Source organism: Peromyscus californicus, unplaced genomic scaffold, assembly GCF_007827085.1.
Source record: "Peromyscus californicus insignis strain IS unplaced genomic scaffold, ASM782708v3 Scaffold_1__1_contigs__length_55948999, whole genome shotgun sequence".
Taxonomy (NCBI): Eukaryota; Metazoa; Chordata; class Mammalia; order Rodentia; family Cricetidae; genus Peromyscus; species Peromyscus californicus.
In genome coordinates, this window is record NW_026294492.1 from 34,890,235 (window position 1) to 34,915,529 (window position 25,295).

The 25,295-nt window shown below is 41.8% G+C and overlaps 2 protein-coding genes across 5 annotated transcripts in view; both read left to right on the plus strand.

Moving 5' to 3' along the window:
- Window positions 1-12,365, plus strand: part of Ppm1b (protein phosphatase, Mg2+/Mn2+ dependent 1B) — a 67,490-nt gene extending 55,125 nt beyond the window's left edge. Inside the window, exons 6-7 of one of the 4 annotated variants that reach the window (XM_052746458.1) lie at window positions 11,422-11,469; window positions 12,075-12,365. In XM_052746458.1, the coding sequence (XP_052602418.1) occupies window positions 11,422-11,469 (48 nt within the window). In that variant the 3' untranslated portion in view covers window positions 12,075-12,365. Of the gene's footprint in view, window positions 1-1,656; window positions 2,700-3,513; window positions 5,262-11,421; window positions 11,470-12,074 lie in introns of those variants that run through there. The other 3 variants (XM_052746457.1, XM_052746459.1, XM_052746460.1) reach the window with 3 other exon arrangements.
- A 5,662-nt stretch (window positions 12,366-18,027) lies between these two features.
- Window positions 18,028-25,295, plus strand: part of Slc3a1 (solute carrier family 3 member 1) — a 32,591-nt gene continuing 25,323 nt past the window's right edge. Inside the window, exons 1-3 of the mRNA XM_052747343.1 lie at window positions 18,028-18,454; window positions 23,402-23,581; window positions 23,724-23,878. Coding sequence (XP_052603303.1) covers window positions 18,028-18,454; window positions 23,402-23,581; window positions 23,724-23,878 — 762 coding nt within the window. The remainder of the gene's footprint in view (window positions 18,455-23,401; window positions 23,582-23,723; window positions 23,879-25,295) is intronic.

Genomic DNA, 25,295 nt, shown 5'->3' on the forward strand with positions numbered 1-25,295 from the left:
GTGTGTGTGTGTGTGTGTGTGTGTGTGTGTGTGTGTCATGGTGCACATGAGGGGTGTGTGTGGCTGTCATGTACATGAGGGTCATGTGTATGTGTGGCTGTCATGGTGGTGCACATGAGGGTGTGTGTGTGTGTCATGATGTTGCACGTGAGGGGTGTGTGTGTGTGTCATGATGGTGCATGTGAAGGGTGTGTGTGTGTGTGTGTGTGTGTGTGTGTCATGGTGCACATGAGGGTATGTGTGTCACGATGGTGCACATGATGGGTGTGTGTGTGACTGTCATGATGGTGCACATGAGGGGTGTGTGTGCATGGCTGTCATGATGGTGCACATGAGGGGCGTGTTTGTGAGGCTGTCATGGTGCACATGAGGGGTGTGTGTGTGTGGCTGTCATGGTGCACATGAGGGGTGTGTGTGTGTGTGGCTGTCATGATGATGCACATGAGGGGTGTGTGTGGCTGTCATGATGGTGCACATGAGGGGTGTGTGTGTGTGGCTGTCATGATGATGCACATGAGGGGTGTGTGTGGCTGTCATGGTACACATGAGGGGTGTGTGTGGCTGTCATGATGGTGCACATGAGGGGTGTGTGTGGCTGTCATGATGGTGCACATGAGGGGTGTGTGTGGCTGTCATGATGCACATGAGGGGTGTGTGTGGCTGTCATGGTGCACATGAGGGGTGTGTGTGGCTGTCATGATGGTGCACATGAGGGGTGTGTGTGGCTGTCATGGTGCACATGAGGGGTGTGTGTGGCTGTCATGATGGTGCACATGAGGGGTGTGTGTGGCTGTCATGGTACACATGAGGGGTGTGTGTGGCTGTCATGATGGTGCACATGAGGGGTGTGTGTGACTGTCATGGTGCACATGAGGGTTGTGTGTGACTGTCATGATGGTGCACATGAGGGGTGTGTGTGACTGTCATGGTTCACATGAGGGGTATGTGTGGCTGTCATGATGGTGCACATGAGGGGTGTGAATGGCTGTCGAGTTCACGTTATCAGCTTTATTCATCAGCACAGATAAGGAGATCCTTCTCTGCTAAGAAGCTTAAGTAGACATAATTTTAAAAACCCATGGAATTTCAATGTTTAGTGTTTAAAATAATGTATTTTATCTAGAGGTGGCTTTATTAAAATACTGTATTTTAAGGCGAAAATAAAACATTTAGTTTCAGAAGTTGTTAAATCTCTAAAAGAATCCAGTTTAGATTTTGTAGTGTTCATTTGTGTCTTCTCCTACTCACCACTTAGCAGAAATGAAGAAACTAACATTGATGGCTGCTCCTCTGTCCTTTGCTCACTTTAAAATGCTGTTTTCTCTTTGAACTAAATCGTTGTAGCCAGCATTTTTTTTAAAAGTAAGTTATTTTAGGAAATGTTTGTGTAAGAATTCTAAAAGCAAAGTCCTTTTCAGATTAATCTTCAAATGGTAATTGGAATAAGACATAAACTAGTTCATGGTAATTGGCTAAAAATAACTTGATGTTAAAGTTTTTATTAGTCTGCACAGGTAAGAACTGATACTTAATGAAAATGTTCGCTTAACTATGTTGCTTATGGTAGAAAAAATAGTGCTTTGTGTGATGTGTTATGAAATACATGTGATATCCTAGTTTGTCTACTGACACTGGGGTCTTAAATCTTAAAAAAAGGCCTCCGATGAAGCAGAGGAAAGTGGATCACAGGGGAAATTGGTGGAAGCTCTCAGGCAAATGAGAATTAATCATAGGGGAAACTACCGACAACTTCTGGAGGAGATGCTGACTAGTTACAGGCTAGCTAAAGTAGAGGGAGAAGAGAGCCCGGCTGACCCAGCTGCTGCAGCTACTTCTTCGAACAGTGATGCTGGCCACCCAGTGCCAATGCAGGAGAGACCCACTGAATCAGAAAGTGGTCTTGCTGAATTAGACAGCCGTAATGAAGATGCAGGGACAAAGATGAGTGGTGAAAAAATATGACCTGTTGTGGGTAATATTTTTGTGATCTTGATTTGACAGTTTTTACTTAGGAAGTATAATGTGTGCATTTATATAACCATTTTGTTATTTGAAACTTGGAAAACTAGTTTTCTTATATTCCTATAGCCTTGTTTTTTTAAAGGCCTTTGCATACACCTTTATGATAGTTTAAAATTGACTATTTATAGTATTTTGAATTTAATGAAGTTATATGTCATTTTACATTGTATGCCAGAAATTAGGTTGCCGTTATTAAAGTCAGTAGTTAATTCTTAATAGCTAGGATTAGAGATTACTGATTGGAAAGACAATTGTACATTGTGAAAAACCTTGTTACTGTAGAATTACATTGCTTATTTTATATACTCATACATGCATAATTAGCTTTGGAATACATTTGTGTTTAGTTACTATTTTAGTTCTTCAAGGAACAGCTGCTGCTGGCCTATAACTTTTCTTCCAGAGTTGATAATCTGTGTGTTGTTCGATTTGTTTATATTTACATCTTTGTAGTCTGATTTTCTTAGAAGTTGTTGAGATACTGGATGTGTGGTATTTTTCCTTTCTCTGTATTCTTTATGAAACATTTTAAAAAAGAACTATGTATTACTCATATAGTTTTCATTTGTATATTCTGTATAGCTTATTATACATATAAAAATGTATGTCAACTAAGTGTTTAGAATGAAATTATCAGTGTTTGAGTCCAAATAAAGCATGTGATGTGGAATAATCTATGCATGTTGTACTTTTTTTAATTTTTGTTTATTTAACAATCAGGTTCGGGATACTGGAAAACTCATTTAAGTTCATTTATAACTATTAAATTCGGCACACTTTGGCTTAGCTGTTTTTTTATAAACAAAAGAGAAAAACATTTTAATTAAAAAAATATATGTCTTGCTTACTCAAGAGTGACTCAGTTCTACTGCCTTTCTTTACCACTCCTTTTCAAATAATTTGGCACGTGTAGCTGTTTAAGAAAGTTGTCGTCCCATGAGCATTTCAAAGGTTGCAACATTTTCCAGTTTGATTATAAGTATTCATCGGGCATTAATTAACATAAGAATCCTTAACTGTCTTAAAAATAGATTTGAATTTTGCCTTGGTTAAAATAGATATTTTAAATAAAGGGTGCTGTAAGTACTCAAAATGTTTTAAACAATTTTTTCGGCTATATATTAACTTATTTTATATTCTACATTCTGCGTTTAAAGTTACTTAATGTACCATAATTTATAAGTTTGGAATCTTCAGATGTTGTAGCTGATGGTTTGACACATTTTTTTTCCAAGCCAGAATATTTTTTTAAAGTATTTTGAGAAAGGAAGGCCATCAGGTGGAGGGGGGGGGGGGGGAATCCAACTGTTGTCTATATTAGATACACATGTATGCACACATCAGACATTACACACACCTCTGTTCAAATGACCTTTTCAAACAAAGAAAGGAAGGTAATTTGTTCACCTAATTTGTTTTCTTTTGAAAGTCAATCCACCCTGAGTGGTACGGGTACATAATAACAATATTCTTCCTTTTCTCTTCTTGTAGGGCGCTGGAGATCTAGAAGACTCATGATAGCCTTATAAACCTTCTAAAATACTTTTCTGAAAATTGGGGGAAAAACTTTTAATCACATTTTCTTCAATACAAGGGGAAATATTCTTGTGGATTCCCACTGTTTTGTGACATGAGCAGAAAACCCTTAGCATTTCCCATCATGGTTCACACCTGTGTTTCCCGGTAATCGCCTCTCAGAGCATTGCCCGGACTCTACAGTATTTTTCCCAACCTCAGGCATCTGCCTGCAACTGTATTGAATTTTTGGCCATAGAAAAAAATGGAATTATTTACCACAAATCAACAAATGTGCCTGAGGTGCTTGGGAATATAGTTAGCGATACTCTGAAGATACATTATGGGTTTTTTTTTTTTAAAGCAAAACAAAACACAACATATAAGCATGTAAGAGTAAAGAATTGTAAGAAAAGTTCCAGTTTTTCAGTTCACCAAGTTGGAAGCCTTTTGTAGTTCTGTGGCTTGGAATTTCATTTGAGCAATTACTATAGGATATGTATTTATTATTAATTGTTATTTAAATTTTTCCAATTTCCTTGTATTACCAAACTGAGTTCTCCAATAATGTTCACTTTGTAATGTTGCCTTGCTTCAAGATACGGTGTTTGGCAATAATATAAACCCTTAACAATTTTATGCATGTGTCTATTACATCCTTCAACTCTTACTAGAAGATCTTTTGAAACCAAATGAATTAATTTATGGCTATTTATAATTTGCTTTGTCATCTTACTGCTTCGAATTCTTTTAATTGATGAGATTTGCCTTTATAATGTAAATTGTGATTTTCTTTTTGTTTTATATGTGGGTTCCTATAGTTTTAATTTTTCAGCTTTTAAGATACAAGTTTTATGTAATTTGGTATAATTTTTAACTGTTTATGTTATTTTAAAAGCTCAGAATATCACATTGAAATACTATAAATACATTTAAAAGTATCTATTTTAGATCTAAGGAAATCTACAGAGATATTTTCATGGGTTCAGTAACCTTTCCTTTTATAACATTGGGCACGGTACAGAGTGGCTGTCACATAAGGTACTTAAATTAATTAGTTCTATTTTTACAATAACGTTGAATTCTTGGGATATTTTTCCTTAGTTTTGCATGTATGAAATTCAATTCTGAATGTGAAGAGTAAAATATTTATGAAAAGAAGTTGATGGAGTTGGGAGAAGTACTGAATGTATCCATTTGTACATGGTTTCCATGTTGTGGATGCTTTGTAAACATTTTCCTCTTTGTTTTAATTGTGTTTCAGCAGGTTGTAGTTGCCCTTGTGTGTAGTTAAAAGTGAGTCATCATCTGGTCCTGTGTGAAATGGAATTCATGGTATTTCTGTATTGTTTTCCTGAAGCTGTTTCTGGGAGCCACACATTTGAATACAGACAGCTTTCCTGATCACTTGATTTATTGTGCACCTGATTTTTGCTCTAAAAGGAATTACTGCCAGGATATATTTTTATTTATTCTTTAGATTTTAGCCTTGTAAGTTAAAGTGCTTTACATGATGGTGTTAAAAACTACTTGTCCCTTTACTGGGGTTTGGGGGGTTGTTAAAAGATGGGGAATGAAGAATGCAAAATGGTTTATGTTTAACTTGACCACTCTGATCCGACCCTGTACTGATAGTACCTTTCCAGTATGGTATTGTGATGTTTCATACGATGCAGTGAACATAACCAGCTTGTTACCTAAATAAAGACTTGATTTTAAAACAATGTGACATACTACTCTTTGGTGTGATTTTCAAAAATAAAAGTGCAACTTTGGTTGTGGTTTTTAATATGTATCATTGGCATATTTGTGAAAATATTCATATGAACATAGATGAATGACATCGGCCAGACCAGGCAGGGCAGTACTAGTTAACTTCTGTGCTCCAAACCACCTGTTACTGCTACTTGAGGAGAACAGCTCTTGAGAGGTTAGTGGTCCTGTGGTAGAAACACTGTGTCTGTGTAACCCAGTGAGGGATCCATGTTTAATGTTTACCTTGTGACTTTGTATTGTAGTCCAGTTGTTTGCAAACTGGACCCATTTGTAATCTTAAATTTTAAATGTCACAAAACCTTTTTGCTTTATGGATTCTATTGGTATTTTTGTATTGGAATTTTAAGCAGACATTTTTGCATGTAACTGTAAAGCCCCATGTTAGTAGAAATAACATTGTTTTATGAAAAATAATTGTCCAAATGTAAACAGAGAAAGTGACATAAAATATGGTACCGGTTTTCACTTGTCAGCATTGGACTGGGTTCTTCCTCTGCCTTTTGTGTGCAGTCTGGCACATTGGGGCGCTTGCTGAAATCTGACCTCATGCAGATGCCGAGCTAGGACAGAGATTGTGAAGTTCGAAGCCTTCCTTTGAGAAGACTCTGTGTGCTGTTAATGTGAAGTCCTTTGAGTCAGTCTTCCATTTTGGTCAGATTTCTACCTGTGCATGTTGGCCATTTTGGAAAATACTAGTTCACTGATTGAATGCTGACTTTTGCGTTATGCAATAGTTAAATTTATTTCCTAATCTAATTGGTTTTTTTAAAAAACATTTTAAGTATTGAGAAGGTATGGAGCTGATGGTGTTGGAAAGAGTTTTCAGAATTTTAATTTTCTTTTGAAAGGTGAAATTTTATTATTGGCAGCAAATACTGTCAGTTGTTTTCCTAGAGTGACATGCTTGATTCATTTATTGTGGAGGAAATGTCTCCTGAATAATCATAGCCTGTCAGTCATTCTTTGACATTAACAATGCTTTTTCATGAAAAGTGGCTAGTTCAGTGCACAGCTCAGATAATAGTCCCTGAGAACCAGTACTAACCGTTTCATCACAAGGGATTTTGAAAAAGATGTGCACTTAAGGATGGAAGTTACTTCGTTTTGAGGTGGTCTTGATAAATACAGCCTTGAGTGGCCTCAAATTTAGGATCCCCTAAGTTTGCTAGAGGCAGCTAAACAATGTTCAGTGAAAATTACATTGTGATTTATACATAAGCTGAAGAATCCCTGGTGTGCATTGTATTTAAAAGGTAGTCAGATGTGGTGATCATTAGGACCAGAATCTAAGTAATTTTATTTCATTGTTTCTGCACCACCACCACCCCCAACTCTGGGAGTATTTATTTGAGCCCAAAAGAAAAGACTAGGTAAGTGGTTTGGTTTGTATTTATTTGCTTTTGTTCTGCTGGGAATTGAACCCTTGGTCTTCAGTGTAACAGGAAAGAGTTGTGCTGCTTAGTTGCAGTCTGTTTTTGTCCCCTCCCCTACCCCTTTTTGGGTGATTTATGTCTATGTGATCTAGATGTAAAGCTTAAACTCTCCTTAATGTGTTATCTAAAAGCTGTTCCGTGCCCACTCATTCTCAACTCCAGAGTGCTTCTGTTTTCTCATGTTTGGGTCTCACTACATAGCCCTGGCTGCCTTCAGACTCAGAGGTCCACCTTTTTCTGTCTCTTGAAAAGTGACTTAAAGGTGAATAAAGACATTTAACTTTGAGAAGACGGAAATTAGGAAGTCGGTTGTCGTAAGTAGTTGAGGCAGATGAAACTAAATGGTTCCTCTTACGAGAAAGGACTGTTGGAAAAAGCCCTTGCCTAAGTTGTGAGTGGTGTTGGCCACCTCTGTCTGGGGATCCATGGAAGCCGGGGAAAGAAAAGTGTTTTTTGGTTGGTTGGTTTTTCTAGACAGGGTTTCGCTGGGTAGCCCTGGCTGTCTTGGAACTCACTCTATAGACCTGGCTGGCCTCGAACTCAGAGAGCTCCACCTGCCTCTGACTCCCTGAGTGCTGGAATTAACGAAGTGCACCACCACTGCCCGGCAAAGTGGGGTTCTTAAAAGATCATCATGACTGTCACTGCTTGGCTTGGCAGCACGCACTCGTGTTCAAGAGTCAGGGGCAAAAGGATGGCAAGTTTGAAGCCAGCTGGAGCTATATAGTTGAGACCCTGTCTCAAACACAAAACCATCTCCCCTTCCCCACAGATTCGCCCACCATGTTTCCTTTTGGGTGTATTATGGAGAGGACATTGTGTTTCCTACCTTCAAGTTTAAACTTAACCTGTTAACATTTCTTCTACATCCCTCTTCAAGAAAGAGTTGTTAAGTAGTAATAAAAACAGAGTATTCAATTTTGTGACTGTACCATTCAAGTATTGGTTATTTGCAACATCTCAAAATGTATTACGGCAGGGATCTTGCACACTGCTCTAAACTGGTGCTTCTAGAGGAAGGTAGCTGGGTCATGGAGCATCATATCTCCGAGTTGGTGCTGCCAAGCATTATGATAAAGATGCACGAGTAGTACCACAGTCGCGAGTGTCTCCATCCCACGCCGTCCTCATCAGTACTCCGTATTTCTACCTTGGGTTTTGGCAGTTCTCCAGTACCTCCACGAACCAGAGCTCTCATTACATGTGAAAATGTCTAATGGCCGCCTGAGTTTCTTCTGACTTCAGTTCTCACATCTTTCGTACCATTGTTCTTTTGAGTCGGTCCCTTTCCCATTTGTCTTTTTAACATAGTTTCTGGTCTTTGTTCTGTGAGCTCAGACTCTCCCTGTCTTTGTAATTTTCATCTCCTGTTGGCACATAGAGCCTTACTTAATTTTTCTTGATGGTTTCTATGAAATCCCATATATAATCGCTAACTTTTTTTGTGCTTTTAGTTGCTTGGGTTTTTGTTGTTGAGACATACTTGACTTTGTGGCATCCAGGCTGGCCTCAGGCTCATGGCCCTTCTTCCTCAGCCTCCCGAGTGCTGGCGTACATGTCCAGCTCTTGAGTTTTTCTGTTTTGTTTTTCCTTTTGCTGTGTTTTAACGTGTAAGCTCTTAGAGATAACATCCGTGATGAGAGTAGGGGGGTAGCCAGCAGTCCTTCTGAAGTAAGCAGACTACTCACTGTTGACAAGGTCATTCACCACTGCTTAGATCTTCCCATGTTTCCCCCACTCACTGCATTCATTCAGTCTCAGATGTCACAAGGAGAAAGTGAGGGGACCTCTTGGAGCTATAGAGGAAACCTTAACAGCAGACAGGAAGAGGCCCTCTTCCTGCAGTTTGAAGTGTTGTCTTTCTCCGTGTGCATCTCTAGATTTTTTAACCCATAGTTTTCACATAGCTGTGTGTCGACACCATGCCTCCTGTCAAGTACTGGGTACCCAACCATGCATGGTCCATTTCTACCACCTAGACCTTGTTGCCTTTTGTCTAAACTCATACAAATACCAATTCCTGGTGGGCATGTATTGTCTTCATTTTACTTGAATTTAGTTCTCTTTAGTAAAAATGCAATTAATTTATATTCTCTCTTAATAGGTCCATTTTGGAATTCAAAACTTGGTACCTTCTCATGATAATTACTTTATCTATTTCTGTTGTATATTGTAGTGGGTAGCCATTGGCGGGTGGGAGAGATTTGTCCTGACTGTGGGCCAGCTGGAAAACTCTAGCTACAGTATATGTTATTTGTGTGTCTATGTGTGTAGGCGTGCATACCACAAAGTACACATGGAAATCTGGACAACGTGGGACTGAGTTACCTCCTTTTACCGTTCGGGTCCCAGGGATCACACTCATGTCAGTCTTGACGGCGGGCTTCTTCACCTGCTGACCATCGTGCCCGCCCCTCGGTTGTGTTTTTCAATTTCCTCTGCCTCATGGATTCCTTCTTTCCACTGTGATGGAGGCCCAGTAATCATGCCATGCCAGGCTGTATTACAACCTGGGGAAAAAGGAAAATTCAGTCGTAATAGTTATTCAAAGTTGGGATATTTATATGGTTTTGTATTTTGACCTTTTTTTTTTTAATTACTATGTATACAGTATTTTGTCTGCATGTATGCCGGCATGCCAGAAGAGGGCATCTGATCCTATTATAGATGGTTGTGAGCCACCATATGGGTGCTGGGAATTGAACTCAGGATCTCTGGAAGATCCAGTGCTCTTAACCTCTGAGCCATCTCTCCAGCCCGTATTTTGACCTTTTATTTTTATATTTTAAAAGCTATCCCATTTAAAATACTGAATTCCCACTCCATAATTATCTTTCAGGTCAAGTGTTCCCACTCTAATCCCAACTGATACATGTCAGTTCTTTGAAATGACTGTCTCTCCTAATTTAAGGCAGATGTTACCAAGGAAGAATGACCCCACGAGGGGAATGTGCTATTAAACAGTGTTGTTTTTGAAGCTTAAATTGATTACAAGCTGCTTTCTTCTATAATCTCTATTTTGAGGCTTCCTCTGTCCTAACATCTTAACTGTCATTGGTGGCGCCGCACCCACTTGGTCAGACTTGTTACTAGTTTAGTTCTTGACTGAGTGCTGTGTACTGCTGGACTACCTTTGTTTGAAAGTATTTCCAGAAGAACATTCTGATTTAGCAGATAATGAAAGTCTTAGACACTACTTAGAGTAGTGTGTAACGAGTATTAGTAAAGCCTTGTTCCACAGCTGGATTGCCATTTCTCTTTAGGATATACAGCACAAGAATGCATGCAGTCTTAGCGCTGGTGTGTGTGTGTGTGTGTGTGTGTGTGTGTGTGTGCAGCCTGTGGGTATGGTGTGTGGACTAAGTACAAAAGCAGTGCGTGTGTACTTGAGAAGACTGGCTGCTTTTGTAGAGAGAGGGACTTGCTGTAGATCGTCAACCCGTGTGTGGTTCAGCCTCCAGTGTTTTGGGATTACAGGCATGTGCCAGCTGGCCCAGCTAGAATGATTACTCCTTGAGAGGCATTGGGGAAAGTGAGGTTTTCATTTTTCCCTTAAAGAAAAAGACATCAGAACAATAATACCTGTGAAATGTGTGTATCAGTTATAAAGTGAGTGAATGTTGCTTTCTGTAATTTTTTTTTTTTTTAGTTCAACCTCATTTTTATTAAAGTCCAAGTTGCTGTTACATGGTTTTATACTCCAGGGACAGTATATTCAATTCAGATGTTGCCAGATGTCTGTTTTATAGTCAAGTACCACTAAATCCTTGGGAAGCTCATCAATAGGAGTTGTATTTTGTTGGTGCTAAGTTCCTATGGGGTAGAGATTCCCCATTCATTTAAAGTTACTCTAATTCTCTAGCCATGGACTGGGATTTTTTTTAAGTAAGTATGTGAATGAAAACAAAATATATAAACAAAATCAACCAAAACGCTTCCGAATTATCTTCCAATGATGGTATCAATTTATATACCTGTAGTATACAAGAATGACCCCCCCCTTTCTCATCTTGCACATTTCCAGTTTTGTAGGTGAATATCATATGGTATTTTTCTGGTTTAATTCCCAATTCTATTATAAAGCATGTGAACTTTTAGTCTTCATATTTAAGTATATCTTTAATTAAAGTTTGCTCGTATATAATGTCATCTTTCTTTACCATTAGCAAATTAACCATTAGTTTTACATATTCTTGAATTATTTCCTCCACCTAACTGTACTACTGTTTATGGTTTGTTGTTTCTCAGTGCAGGATATTGAGGGGCAGGACTAAGAGCAAAGGTTTCCTTGACCATTCAGGAATAACTGAATTCCTAAAATAAACAGTGTCGCAGCATCCTCTAAATCTGCGATCATGTTGTGGTTTTTCTTCTCCTGGGATAGTTTTCCCTCGAGCAGAGTAAGGGCTTTCAGCTGTGATGGGAGATGCCCTAGAGAGGGCTAAGAGGCCCAGGGCTGAACAGTACTGTAGAGTTCTTACAGATCAGAACACCTTTACCCTCGAGGTACCAGTTTTAACTCAAATTTGGTGAGGTTTTTTTTGGGGGGGGCGGTTCACTCTGAAGTTTTTGAAGTAGTTTGCATAAACTGCAAAGATCTTGCATGTTAAATCTGATGAACTTTACGGAGTCATGTACATTCAAAAGTTTTAGAATATTGTCATTTTCTCAACAGTTTTACCAACCTTCAATTGCATACACTGACAATGTTTTCATATTATGAGTAAGTAAATGCAATTTTTCCTTTATGACTTTGTTCTTTTTAGTAAATACAGGTACAGACATTTAATACAACTGGAACTTAAGGATCAAAATCTAATACAGCATTTTCCCATAACTCTCCCATTACCCCATGGTTCCAGCTGTTCCTTTTGGTTGTATTTTATGGACATCCCATGTCACTCTACATGTATCATGTCATCTGGAATGTCAGCTTTAATATATACTTGATTATTTCTGCCCCTCGTTCTACTTTTACAAAAACAAAAGTTGAATGTGTTTACTCCTCAGGATGAGCTTTGGATAATGTGGGCAGTATTTCCCTGTTGGCTGTGTTTTTAAATGCATAGATTAAATTGCTGGCGGGTGATATTTTGAGTGGGGATTAGGTCCATTTCAGGAAGATGCTACATCTTTCTAATTACAGAAGTGTTTATATTGCCCCCACTACAGTTTCAGTTTCCTTTATATGGGCTGCTTTTTTAAATTAATTTCTTATTTCATATTCCTTAGTGCTGTTATGAATGAACTATCTCTTTACCCCCAAAATAGGGCTTAGCGGTTAGTCACCTAAAAACAAATGGTCTCAATGTCTATCATTTCCACCAGATGGCAGTCTTGGGCACGTCCTTTTGTAAAACCAGCTGAGAACTCTTGTGACAAAGCAGTGGCTGATCGACCTACCAAGAGCCCAGAAGTACAAAGAAGAACAAAAAGTTTTGTTTTGTTTTTGTAAACTTGAAAGAAAAAGAGAGTCCAGCAGTACATCGTTACAGTATCTATTCTGCCAAGAGCTTTAATCTTCTAGCCCATCAGAGAGGGTGGAGAAGAGCTTCCACCTTGCCTTTTAAAACCTTGCTTTTCCATGTCCATGCAATAAACATTTGTGGCTTCTTGGTAGCACTTGTGGTTTTATTCCAAGGACTGTTGTGGTAAAAGCTTTAATCTGTCATTCCCATTGCTTCCCTCATCTCCCCACTCCATGTACCATTCAAACCAGGACTTAGTGGATTTCTGTGTGCTGTGGAAATATCCTGCGGCTAGTTTTTGTCATTCCTAGATCTCTCTTGAAAGGAGATAGTGTTTGCATTTAGTGTGAAAGCAAGAGGTTTGTACATGGATACAGATTTTCACTTCAGACCCTTTTTGGTTTAATACAAGTGACTTCCAAGATCTGTGTTGAGGAATGCAAGAAATACAGATTTGCTTGTTCAGGCAAATTATTTGCTGGTAGGTACACCTGCAAATGGCCTCCAATGGTTCATTGACATAGCACATCACCTGGGCAATGTTTTTCTTCTCCTTTCTTTAAAATAAGTTCATCAGGGTTCAAACCTGCAGCTTCACATGTGCTAGACAAGCACTACCACTGAGCACACCCATACTCTTGTACTGTTTGTCACAACTCTTTATTAACGAGTGTGTTTATGGTTAGGGAATGGTGAACAGTTGTACCCACAGCATAAACATCCCTTTCTGAGCAATGGAATTCTCAAGATCGAAAGTGCAGGAAAGTCTGGCAGGATGAACAGCAGCACATTTTGGTCTCTGAGCACAAAGCTGTGTGCACCAAGGTTAATGTTGCTCTTTCCAGGGACCATGGGGTAAACTTTGTGAGGGTGGACATCTCTTTTAGGAAAAATAATGGGAAGGTTTCCTGGACGTTTCAGATCTCTAGGGACTTCAGTTACATGGAAGAGCAAACCTCAGTGTGGTGGATTTCTTTCTGCATATTTAATCTGCGTGGCCATGCATGTTGAAATACATTCACTGGCAACACCACAGTGATTATGCACTTAGCTGGTTTTTGTGTGCCTAGACATCTCTTTTAAGTAAAGTAGAATTAGAATTGGTTAGAATTTGCTGCCTGCTTTTCATGTTTCAGAATGGAAGAGGTAACCAAAATCATAAAGCCACCACCCAAATGAAGACAAGTTGTGTATGCAAAATAATTTTTGAAAAGGAATTCTTTGTAAAAAACTCATGATTGACTTCAGCTACCAGGACTCAAAAAATACCAGTGAGAAAGACAAAGGGAAACAGGCTGTAGATGTCATGTGTGATGCCTGATTTTGTATGTGTGCTGTTTGTCAATTAAAAATTTTAGTGTCCACAAGATGAGTCACAGAGTTGCTAGTCACCGATTCTGATGGTCTGTGTTTGATCCCTGGGACCCAAGTGGTGGAAGGAAGAGACCTGATTCCCATAAGTTGTCCTCTGACCTCTAAGTGCATTCTGTGGCACGCATGTGCACATACCCAACACACAAATGTGATTTTAAGATTATTTTAGGACCTGCAAGATGGTTAAAACACCAGCTGCTTGCTCTTCCAACATCCAAGGTGGCTTACAGCCATTTATAACTCCAGTCCCAGAGGATCTGTTGCCCTCCTGACCTCCATGGGTACCAGACATGCACATGGTGCACAGACTTACATGCAGACAAAACGTAAATCCAGGGTTGGGGATTTAGCTCAGTGGTAGAGCGCTTGCCTAGCAAGCGCAAGGCCCTGGGTTCGGTCCTCAGCTCCAGAAAAAAAAAAAAAACAAAAAACAAAAAAAACCACATCCATACACCAAGTGGGGGAAAACATTAAAATGTGGGTGCTGGGAATTGGGCTCTGGTCCTTGTGCTTGTCTGGTATGTTACTGACAGACATCTATAGCATGTGAGTGATGGAACCTTTTAACTTCAGTTTCCAGCTCTTTAGTTCTGGGTAAAATGTTTAACCACTTAGAACGTTTTCCCTGTTCTGTCTGCTTATTGCCTTTGGTCCTTTTTCTAGCTTGCTGTGTTAATTTGTAAAGCAGTTATGTACACTCTGAAGTGTCATGTGTCAGAGGTTTTACAACAGATGCTTTCCTCTAGCTGTGTGTGTGCTTTTCTGTTCCCATCTTCTAAAGAAGTAAAACCTACTGGGTTTTCCCTTTATAGGCTCTAGGATTTATATTTTGCATTGCATTTAGGAAAGGTTTTCAACTCCAGGATTATTTTTATGTATTTTTAAAATTACGTACATTCACATTGATGTACATAGAACTTATTTTGGTCTAAGGAATAAGGTAAGCTATATGGCTTTATTAGTTTTTCCAAATAGGCAGTGGTGTCCAACATTACCTATTAAACAATCTTTTTCTGTCTCTGACTGGAATGCCGCCTTTCTATGCTTTAAACTCTCTTTTGTACTTTATATACATTTATATATGCACATATACATGTATCACATATAATCATGATTTCAATATTTTTTTGCCTCTTTTGTCTCATTCTCAACTCTATTTTTGTGTCATTTGTTTCAAAATAATAGCCTCTATTACCCTGAAAAATGTCACAGCTCTTGACACACATTGCCAGCTTACTTTGTGGACTTCATTTGTTAAATTACACTGTACCCCTGTCTGAACAACTATTCTTTGAAATAATTTTTTATTAATGTGATTGAACGTGCTATTCTTTGATAGAATGAACCATTCAGTGTGACATGTCCATTTAAATTATTCCAAGTTTTCTGCTGACATTTAATGTTTTAACTAATAGTATGAATCTCCATGACATGTACATATACATGAGATCTACCAGCATATCACATGCCTTTTGTGTTAAAGGGAAGTGCTCTGGTGTGCTTGTTGAAGACATACCCCTCAACTGTCTTGTGTTAAAGGTAAGGCTCTGGTGTGCTTGTTGAAAACATACCCCTCAACTGTCTTTTGCTCTCGGTGAATGTACCTTGTGATATAGTAAATTCAGAGGCATTACTCAGACTAAGCGGTGTGCTCATGATTTGGTTTATTGTTAAAAGCACCCATTCTGCAAAATCAAGGTCTGTGGCTCTTGCTCTGTTAGTTACAAGCAAGGGGGTGAGCAGGGTTGTTTCTGTTATGGAAACAAGTGCTGTAAAGTTTTCTCTGTTCGTGATTGTACCCTGATGTCCCATTAACATTTTCATCATTTAAGTTATTTAAGCTAGGTGTAGTGATGTATGCCTTCAGTCCTACTACTTATGAGGCAGAGACAGGAGGATAAGTATCATACTTCTTCACAGTCCCACCTGCCCCACCCCCAATAGTAATTGAATTTCAAGAATTGCATTCTGGAGATACTGGGCTCTGGTCCCTCATGTCTCTTGTTTCTGGCCCAGAGGTTAACAGTCTTTTGCCAAGGTCTCATCAGTGATGCACGGTGTGCTGTTTCCTCAGAGGCCCAAACACAGTGAACTGGTTGGCTCCAGACTGCGTCTTAGGATTTCTGTTGCTGTGATTAAACACTGTGAGCATAAACAAGCTTGGAAGGAAAGGGTTTATTTTAGCCTATAACTCTCAGGTTAACACTCCATTGTTAACACTCCAATAACACTCCATTGCTGAGAAAGTCTGAGCAGGATCTGGAGGCAGGAGCTGATGCAAAAGTCATGGAGGAGTGCTGCTTACTGGCTTGCTCCACATGACTCCCTCAGCCTGTTTTCTTAGAGAGCCCAAGACCACTAGCCTAAGGATGGCCCCACCCACCATGGGCTGAGCCCTCCCACATCAGTCAAGAAAATGCCCTAACAGGCCAATCTGGTGAGGGCATTTTCTCGGTTAATGTTACCTCTTCCCAAATGACTCTAGCTTGTGTCAAGTTGCCCTAATACTAGCCAGCACTGACTGGAACCTTTAAAATTGTGGGTCAAGGGCCTGTAGAGATGATTCAGTGGGCCAGAATGCTGAGCAAGCTCTTTAACACAGCACCCTTGTAAGAGGCCAGGCATGGTTAAAGGTGCCAGTGACCTTGGCATGGTTAAAGGTGCCAGTGACCTTAGCACCACAGCAAGGCAGAGACAGGGATTGCTTAGCCACTGGTCACCAGCATAGCTTTGAGACCATACCGCAAAGGAATAGGAAGAGTGTGATCGAGCAGGCAACCTGAGGTCTTCCTGTAATCCTCCTGTGAACCTGTGCTTACACACACACACACACACACACACACACACACACACACACACAGCCGGGGGTGGGGCAAATATATCTTTCCTCTGAGAAAAGATTAATTTGTATTGAAAATGGTCATTATGTATTTAACAGATAAAGCAGTATTAAAACGTGCATGTTAAATTCATTAGCCACCTCTTTGAGTTCAAGGCCATCATGGTCTTCATAGTGACTTCCAAGCCAGCTTGTCAAAACAGACAACAGCACAAAACAACTTTCATTACAAAGAAGTTTCATGTATAATTAAAACAATGAGAAACAGCATTTATTAGGTGTAGTTTATGAGGAGGGATTTGGCATTTACATATTTCTAAGAATATATTTAGCTGGGTGGTGATGGTGCACACCTTTAATCCTAGCATTCAGGAGGATCTATGTTCCAGGGACAGCCAAAGCTACAGAGAGAAACCCTGTCTCAAAAAACAAAAAAAAAGTTAGACAAAATTTAGTAGTTCATTACTCTGGATCAAATCGTTCTGCAGAAACCCCTGCAATGTTAGGCACCCAGGCAATTTCCCTAACGAAGAAACAACGGGGGAGGTGGGGGAGAGGGGGGTGGCGGGGAGCTGCAGTTGAGTTCAATCCCAGAACCCATGTTAAGGTGGAAGGAGACAGCTAGCTCCACAGCATTGCTATCCTCTGAGCGCGCGCACACCCCCACACATACAATATACACAATAGTAATAAAATTTTAAAAATAAATGTAAAAGAAAAATGTCTCCTATCTAATCAAACAAGCACTCAAGTGCGGCTGATAGTCTCATTCCTTGAGGCTTAGGGAATCCTGGAAGCAGCACTTCAGCCCCTCAGCTGAATGTGAATGTGTTCTACACTTGTCAATGATTAAACAACTGTGTAGTGCTAGCATTAAGGACTGTTTGCCTGTAGTAATACACTTGAACTTGCAAGGCTCTGAAGCCTTTCTCCCCCACCGTGGTCTTTAAGTGCTTGAGAGAATGCTAGGTCACAGGGATCAAAGAACCCGAGGTCCAGCTGAGCACACACAGGGAGCTTAGCATACACATGGGCTCTCTGGAGTCAGCCTGAGCTGAAATGAGCTTCAACAACGTTGCGAGGTCCCCTGCCTCCAGAGCCTCTTCTGTGTGGATCTGTAGGAAGAGAGACCTTTAAACAAACAAAAAGAACATCCAGTTTCCCCTTGTGAAGTTCAGGATCAGTTTTATACCTAAAGTAAGGAAATGTTACGTTCCAAACACGGTAAAGCAATTAACATTTACCACTATACCCATTTTTTAAATATCTGGCTCAGTGGTAAAGGACACCTGCCTTGTAAACCATCATTGCTGTAGGCAGTTGGTACTCACACAAGTAGCATCTTACAGTGCTTGGAACGCTGCCTCTTCTCCCCAGTCTCCTCCTCCATATATTGTTACTGTAGCTGAGTCAGCCATCCGGTGTAAAGATAATTTTTACCCCCGACCCCCTTTGCCCTTTCTTCCTTGGCTGGGCAAAGTCCAGCCAGGTTTATTATAAACCATTCAAAGCTCATTAGCAAACCACAGCACTCAGCAAGCCACTTTTCCACCTCGGTCCCTGCTGCAAAGCGCCGGGAAGAGGCACACAGGGTAGAGACATGGATGAGGACAAAAGCAGAGACTCCATCCGGATGAGTATGAAGGGATGCCGGACGAATAATGGGTTTGTCCAGAATGAAGACATCCCAGAGCTGGACTCGGACCCAAGCTCCAGGGACACCCCACAGCCCAACGCCAGTGTGAGTATCCCTGATCCAGAGGAGCCCCACCACAAAGCCGTGCAGCCCTATGCGGGGATGCCCAAGGAGGTGCTCTTCCAGTTCTCCGGCCAGGCTCGCTACCGGGTGCCCCGGGAGATCCTCTTCTGGCTCACCGTGGTTTCTGTGTTCCTGCTCATTGGGGCCACCATAGCCATCATCGTCATCTCTCCAAAATGCCTCGACTGGTGGCAGGCAGGTCCTATGTACCAGATATACCCGAGATCTTTTAAGGACAGCGACAAGGATGGGAATGGAGATCTGAAAGGTGCGTGTTCGGAGCTCAGGACCAAACAGGGAAGGGTTGTTTGTGCCTCCCACACCTAGCTTCCTCGAAACCGTTTAGTGCCTGGGTTGTGCAGTAAGCACATTCCAGGATGGCTGGCACCCGTGCCCCTGGGCGTTATCCAAGCGCCACTCAGAAGCCGGCAAATCTTGTCCTGGATGTAAGGCTATTTGCTGAAGGCCTTGGAGCCACAAGGTTCAATCTCTTGTCCACTAAGCCAATGCACATATTCTTTCGCTCCTTAATTCTCCTAAAACCACTGTCTTTGTGGCTGCATATTTCTGCAGAGACTGGCTTTCCTGGTATATGACATAACTTGTTGTCTGGCTGGGAGTTTATTAATAAACACATCGCGTTATACAAATGTGATGTCTGCAGGAGGGAAAGACTGCCTTCAAGTTTCAATCCTGAGAATAAGAGAAGGCTAAAAGGACTAACGCTGTGGTGTTAGCTGTCACCTAAATAAAGGGTTCTCTAGAACAATACTCGTATTAGAAAAATAAAACCAAAATGTTGTATTTTTTAAATTAAGCTAATAATGTTTCATATGTAATTTCATATCCTTATAATTGAATGCTCCTTCAGGCCATATAAAATTGAAGCTCTACCAGACGACAGTGGGTATAAGCTGTGGACTGGTTGGTAGAGTCAACATGGTTTAGGACAGTAAAAAAACCTGGGTGCTCGTGATCCTCCTGCCTCCGCCTCCTTCAGCAAATCCTACCTGCATGCGCTCACAGAGGAAGTTCCAGGACAGACTCCAAAGCTACACACAGAAACCCTGTCTCAAAAAAAAAAAAAAAAAAAGCAAAAAGTGGGTGCTGTCCTGCTGGCCTCTAATAGCAGCCCTCAGGAGGCCGAGGAAGGACGATTGCCATGAGTTCAAGGACAAACTGGGCTCCCCCACACCCCAAAAAAATCGAGAGAGAGAGAGAGAGAGAGAGAGAGAGAGAGAGAGAGAGAGAGAATGGATGAAAAGGGGGTTCAGTAAGAAGAAAACTAGCAAGGAGGTTTGTTGTTTGCAGTGATTGTTTGTCTGAAGAAAACATGAAGATGATACAGCAGAGCACGAGAAGGGATGCTCCAGCCTGCCTTCACAATGTTACAAGTTCTAGATCCCCAGCTTTTCCGAATAACTAATGAAAGACTTGTTTTGTCCTTTCATTGCACTGTCTCCAGTGTGCCCCCTCCCTCCCTGCCTCTCTCCCCACACCCTCAGTGCTGAGGGTGAATCCCAGGGCTCTGTCCCGTCCAGCGACGCAAGCTTTCTACCAGTGGCCTATTTCGGCAGCCTTTTCACTCTTAAAATAATCTTCGTGCATCGTCACTATCTGGAGACTAGTCCTCAGAGGTGCAACTCTGAGCCTTCATTCATCTTTCGCTTATGCCTTCATCATTCCCCGGGGGCTTTGGACGTGTATGGCCCCATTGGCACTTCCTGTGAGCACCAGCTGCCTCTCAGCCAGCAAGTGTTGGCAAAGTTGTATTTTGACAATGCAGAACCAGGGATACCCTTCCTACCTCCTGGCTCTGCCTTCCTAGTCTGCTCCTAGGTGGTTCCCAAGTTCCCACAAACACGCAATTTCTCGTCAGCTTTCCTGTGTTCCTCTCTGCTGTTTCTTGTTATCCAGTAGGTACAGGTCCTCAAGGTCAAGGACCCTGCTCTTCTGGAGAAACCACCCTGGGGTTGGTTTTAGTGGTTGTCATCTGTCTCCCCAAGTGTGGGCTGGGACCCCCCAGTCCCTTGGTGTCTCTCCATCCCTTAGTCTTCCTCTTTTTCCTCCCTCCCTTCCTTGCACCCCCACAACTCCCCACCCCCAATCCCCATCCTTCCCGCCCCCACTTCTATACACTCAGCCTTATGCTTGCTTCTAGTTTAAATGAAAATATTTCTTTTTTCTTTTCTTTTCTTTTTTTTTGAGACAGGGTTTTTCTGTGTAGCTTTGGAGCCTGTCCTGAACTCGCTCTGTAGACCAGGCTGGCCTCGAACTCACAGAGATCCGCCTGGCTCTGCCTCCTGAGAGCTGGGATTAAAGGCGTGCACCACCACTGCCTGGCTTAAATGGAAGTATTTCTGTTGCCTGTTGATACTCTGAAGTGTGACAGCCCCCTGTAAAGACAGCACAAATAAGCAGGCTGCTTTAGGGAGCAGCCTAGATCCCTCCGTTACTGGAGTCAGAGCCTGGACCTGGGCAGCCCTAACAGGCCCAGCTCAGCCACTGCTCTCAACAGGCCAATTAAAGAGGGATAGAGAAAAGCAGAGAAGAGACTGATTCAATAGGCTGGGAGGAAGTCCGCGTTCAGGGTTCCTGACACAAAGCTTAGGTTCCAATAGAAGGCGAGAGGTGTGCACAGCTAAGCAGTGTTGGCCAAAGGTGTGGTCCCATCTGTAACTGACTCATCACTATACAGATTCATCATCCTTCCTGGTGCTCTGGCAAATGCTTTTCCTTCTCCCAGCGCGAGATCTCGGGGGAAATTCTAATTCTTCAGGGACCTTTGTTCCAGTAGTCTGATAATGAAAGGGTGTCTCTAGAATGTCTTCACTTGGGCCAGGGCTCAGGGGACTCTGTGGTCTCCTTCACCTCCTGCTAGCTTAGCAGCTCCTCTGCCCCAGATGGTCAGGCCTCACGCCCTGGTCCATAAATCACTTTGCACATCTCTTCTCCAGTCCGGCATCATCCCGTTCCAGCCTCTTTACATTGCTAGAGCAGTACCGTGCAAGTTTTTTTTTTTTCCCAAGGTGAAATTGATTTTAGTAATATATTTTGTTTAATCCAATGTATTTTCTGTATCAATATATCAGCAAAAAATATTATTGACGTATTGTAAGTTCTTTCTTTTTGTACTGTGTCTTAAAAACCTGGTTTGTGCCTTCTCCTGCAGCACGTCTCAACCCAGATGAGCCACAGCGCAACTGCTCGGGAGCCAGTAGCCACAGTGGCGAATTGCTTTGGCATATGAGCTAGTGCTTTCCAGACTATCTGGGGCCAAATGCCACTTAGTTCTCGGGCACCTCGCTCACCCACAATATTGGTTTAAAACATGAAAATCAAGAGCTAAGAATGGCTGTTGCTCAGTTATAGGGTGCTTGCCTAGCTCTGGACTGGATCTGCATCACTGAATAAGCTAGGCTTGATGGTGTATGCGTGTATGCAATCCCAGCATTGTGTGTCCTGAGCATGTTCATGAGTGCGTGCGTGTGCGTGCATGTATATGTGTGTGTGTGTGTGTGCCTACACTATGTATATATATTATGTGACATATTTTAAAATATGTATTTGTATTAAAGGTAAAAAGTTATGCTGAAGATTGATGTTATTCATAGGACTAGATTGCTGTCTGAATTTTACTCAAATTCAATAAAATTGCTAACATTTTAGCCTTTGATATAAAAATTTTTATTTTAGCTGGGTGGTGGCAGCGGCGCACGCCTTTAATCCCAGCACTCGGGAGGCAGAGGCAAGCGGATCTTTGTGAGTTCGAGGCCAGTCTGGTCTACAGAGTGAGTTCCAGGAAAGGCACCAAAACTACACAGAGAAACCCTGTCTTGAAAAACTAAAAAAAAAAAAATTATTTTAGACATATTTTGTTTTATTTTTATTTTTAAAAACTTTAATTTATATATAGCAATACAATTTGCATATTAAATAACACTATAAAAATAATTTGATACAGTTTTTTTTTTTTTTTTTTTTTTTTGGTTTTTTGAGACAGGGTTTCTCTGTGTAGCTTTGCGCCTTTCTTGGGACTCACTTGGTAGCCCAGGCTGGCCTCGAACTCACAGAGATCCGCCTGGCTCTGCCTCCCGAGTGCTGGGATTAAAGGCGTGCGCCACCACCGCCCGGCTTGATACAGTTTTTAATAGAAGAAAAAAGTGGAAATTTTTCAGGTTATAAATCCCTTCCCCCAAATCAAAGTTTTAAAAAATTTACTTTTCCTAAGAGGGTCATTTAGACAAATGTGTTCAGTAACTAATCATGTCTAATTTTTGTTGTTGTTGGTTTTTTTTTTTTTTTTTTTTTTTTAGACAGGATTTCTCTGTTTAACAGCTCTGGCTGTCCTCGAGCTCACAGAGATCCACCTGCTTCTGCCGGTGGTGGAATTAAAGGCATGCGGCCCCCCCCCCCCCCCCCCCGCCCGCCCCCCCCCCCCCCCCCCCCCCCCCCCCCCCCCCCCCCCCGCATCATGTCTAGTTTCTGTCTGTATATTTAGACAGGTGTAAGTGTGGGTACAGTCTACACCTGAGAAAGGTTGTAGGGTGGCAGCACCCACATTTACTCCCAGTCCCAGCACCTGGGAGGCAGAAGCAGGTGAGTCTCTGTGAGTTCAAGGCCAGCCTGGTCTACATGGAGACTTTCAGTCCAGCCAGGGCTACACAGAGAGACCCTGTGTCAAGAAAAAAAGGAGGAGGAGAAGGAAGGAAAGGAAAGAAGAAAGAAGGAAGGGAAGAAAGAAGGAAGGAAGGAAGGAGGAAGGAAGGAAGGAAGGATAAAGGAAAGGAGGAAGGAAGGATAAAGGAAAGGAGGAAGGAAGGATAAAGGAAAGGAGGAAGGAAGGGAGGGAGGAAGGAGACCAAGATAAGGCAATGTTAGGTGTCATGGAAGAATGGATGAAAACAGACACATGGGGCATGAGAGAAAATCTAAAGCTACTTGTTTTTTTTAGCTTCACCTCCATTACCCCTTTTTCTCTCTTCATAGTGGGTGTCAAATTCTACTGAGTATTGAAAATAGCAAGAATCTTTTTCTTCATTGAAAAAACCCCAGTGTGCTATTCCTTTGAGGCAATGATTGTGAGGGGTAGGCTTCCTTTCTGATGCCACTGACCGTCTGACATTTTTTTTTTATCACCATCTTATTTTATTTTTAATGCTTCAAATAAAAAAACCAAAGCCGCGTTTGCTCACACCTTTGCCTCTCTCCTCAGGTATCCAAGAGAAGCTGGATTACATCGCCTCTCTACACGTAAAGACTATTTGGATCAGTTCCTTTTATAAATCATCTTTGAAAGATTTCAGATATGGCGTTGAGGATTTCCAAGAAATTGATCCTATTTTTGGAACAATGAAAGATTTTGAGGATTTGGTCGCCGCCATCCACGACAAAGGTAAAGGAAATGAGAAGTGTGGGGGAGAGAAACGCAGGTCGAGAGCATCATGACTCCCAGTTCAGGTTTACCCCGCTTCCCCTTAACTGTTGTCCCTCTCCCACGGTCTGTTCCTAACATTTGAAATGTTTTTACTCGTTAGGTTTAAAATTAGTCCTCGATTTCATCCCAAACCACACCAGTGACAAACATCCTTGGTTTCAGTCGAGTAGGACTCGGAGCGGGAAGTACACCGATTATTACATCTGGCACAACTGTACTCGTGAGAATGGTGTAACCATCCCTCCCAACAACTGGGTAAGGGCGACCGAGGAGCAGACAGACACTGGGCAGCTCTAGACTAACCCGAGCGGGAGATGGGTGGAGCCCTTCAAGCAAAAGCTTCGAAGGATGTAGTTTAGAAATAGAAAACGTTTCCCAAGTGGCCTTTAGATTTCCAACTTCATCGCTGAGCTGATGGGCTCTGGGATGTGGTACCCTCCTCACTAGCATCTTCTTCCATTTTGCTCTCACCTCCCACCTCATCCAGCATAGGTTCTGGGGCTCCTGGATGGAGGTAGGAAAATAACAGTTATTTTTTCTACTGTCTTTTACCATTCTCCAGGGTCCTTTGCCTTTTTGACTTTTTAACCCCCCTGCTGGACATCAAAAGCAAACAGAGTCATCACTTTCTCCTTTCCCAAACCTTGGTACTGAGCCTCTGGACACATCTGTTGTCATCATCCCTACCTGAGCCCTTATCTTGTCTTGGGGGTTGACTGAGGTCTCCTTGTCTTCCAATTCCCTGCTGCCTCCTTCCCACCCTATTCTTAGCAGCAAATGCTACTCAGCATAGGAGCCATTGTCCTTCCTACTTGCTCCAGGTCCTTTCTGTCTAGGCGGCCAGATTTAGCAAATAAGAGCCCCAAACATGCATTTAAACCTGAGTTTTAGACAAGTAGTGAATGAACTTTTAGCATAAAATATTGTACAGGCGCCGGGCGGTGGTGGCGCACGCCTTTAATCCCAGCACTCGGGAGGCAGAGCCAGGCGGATCTCTGTGAGTTCGAGGCCAGCCTGGACTACCAAGTGAGTTCCAGGAAAGGCGCAAAGCTACACAGAGAAACCCTGTCTCGAAAAAACCAAAAAAAAAAAAAAAAAAAAGAATATTGTACAGGCCAGGTTCTAGATTTGCATGTTCAAAAAGATTGCAAAGGGACTGAATTAGCTACAGACCAGTAGCTGATCATTATTCCTGAAAATACGGCAGCATAGCTACAACTTAACCCGTACATTGTATTAAGTGGTAAGATTAATACAGAGATCTCATGAAACATAAAAGACGATGTGTGAGAGTTGTATGTAAACTCTCCATTTTTACACAAGAGACTTGAGCACCTGCCGATCTGATGTCTGACAGGGCCCTGGAAGCCTGGCTCTCCTAGGATACTATGGCTGTCCCTGAAATTCAGGTTTGCTAGGCACCCTATAGTCCAGCAGCGAGCTGTCTCTCGTCTCAGGCATGATCCCGGTCAGGCCTGTTTCTCTCTTGTTTTCTCCCAAGTCATTTATTCCAGATTCTCTTGCCCCATGGAGTCCCCCCCTCTTCTCACCCTGACCTTCTCTGCTGGTCCTTGAAACCAACTTTCAACCCAAACACAGAGTCTGCGTGCTTCATGACTGACTATGTGACCTCTCTGTAACTGCCCATCCGCCAAGCTCAGTGCATGATGGC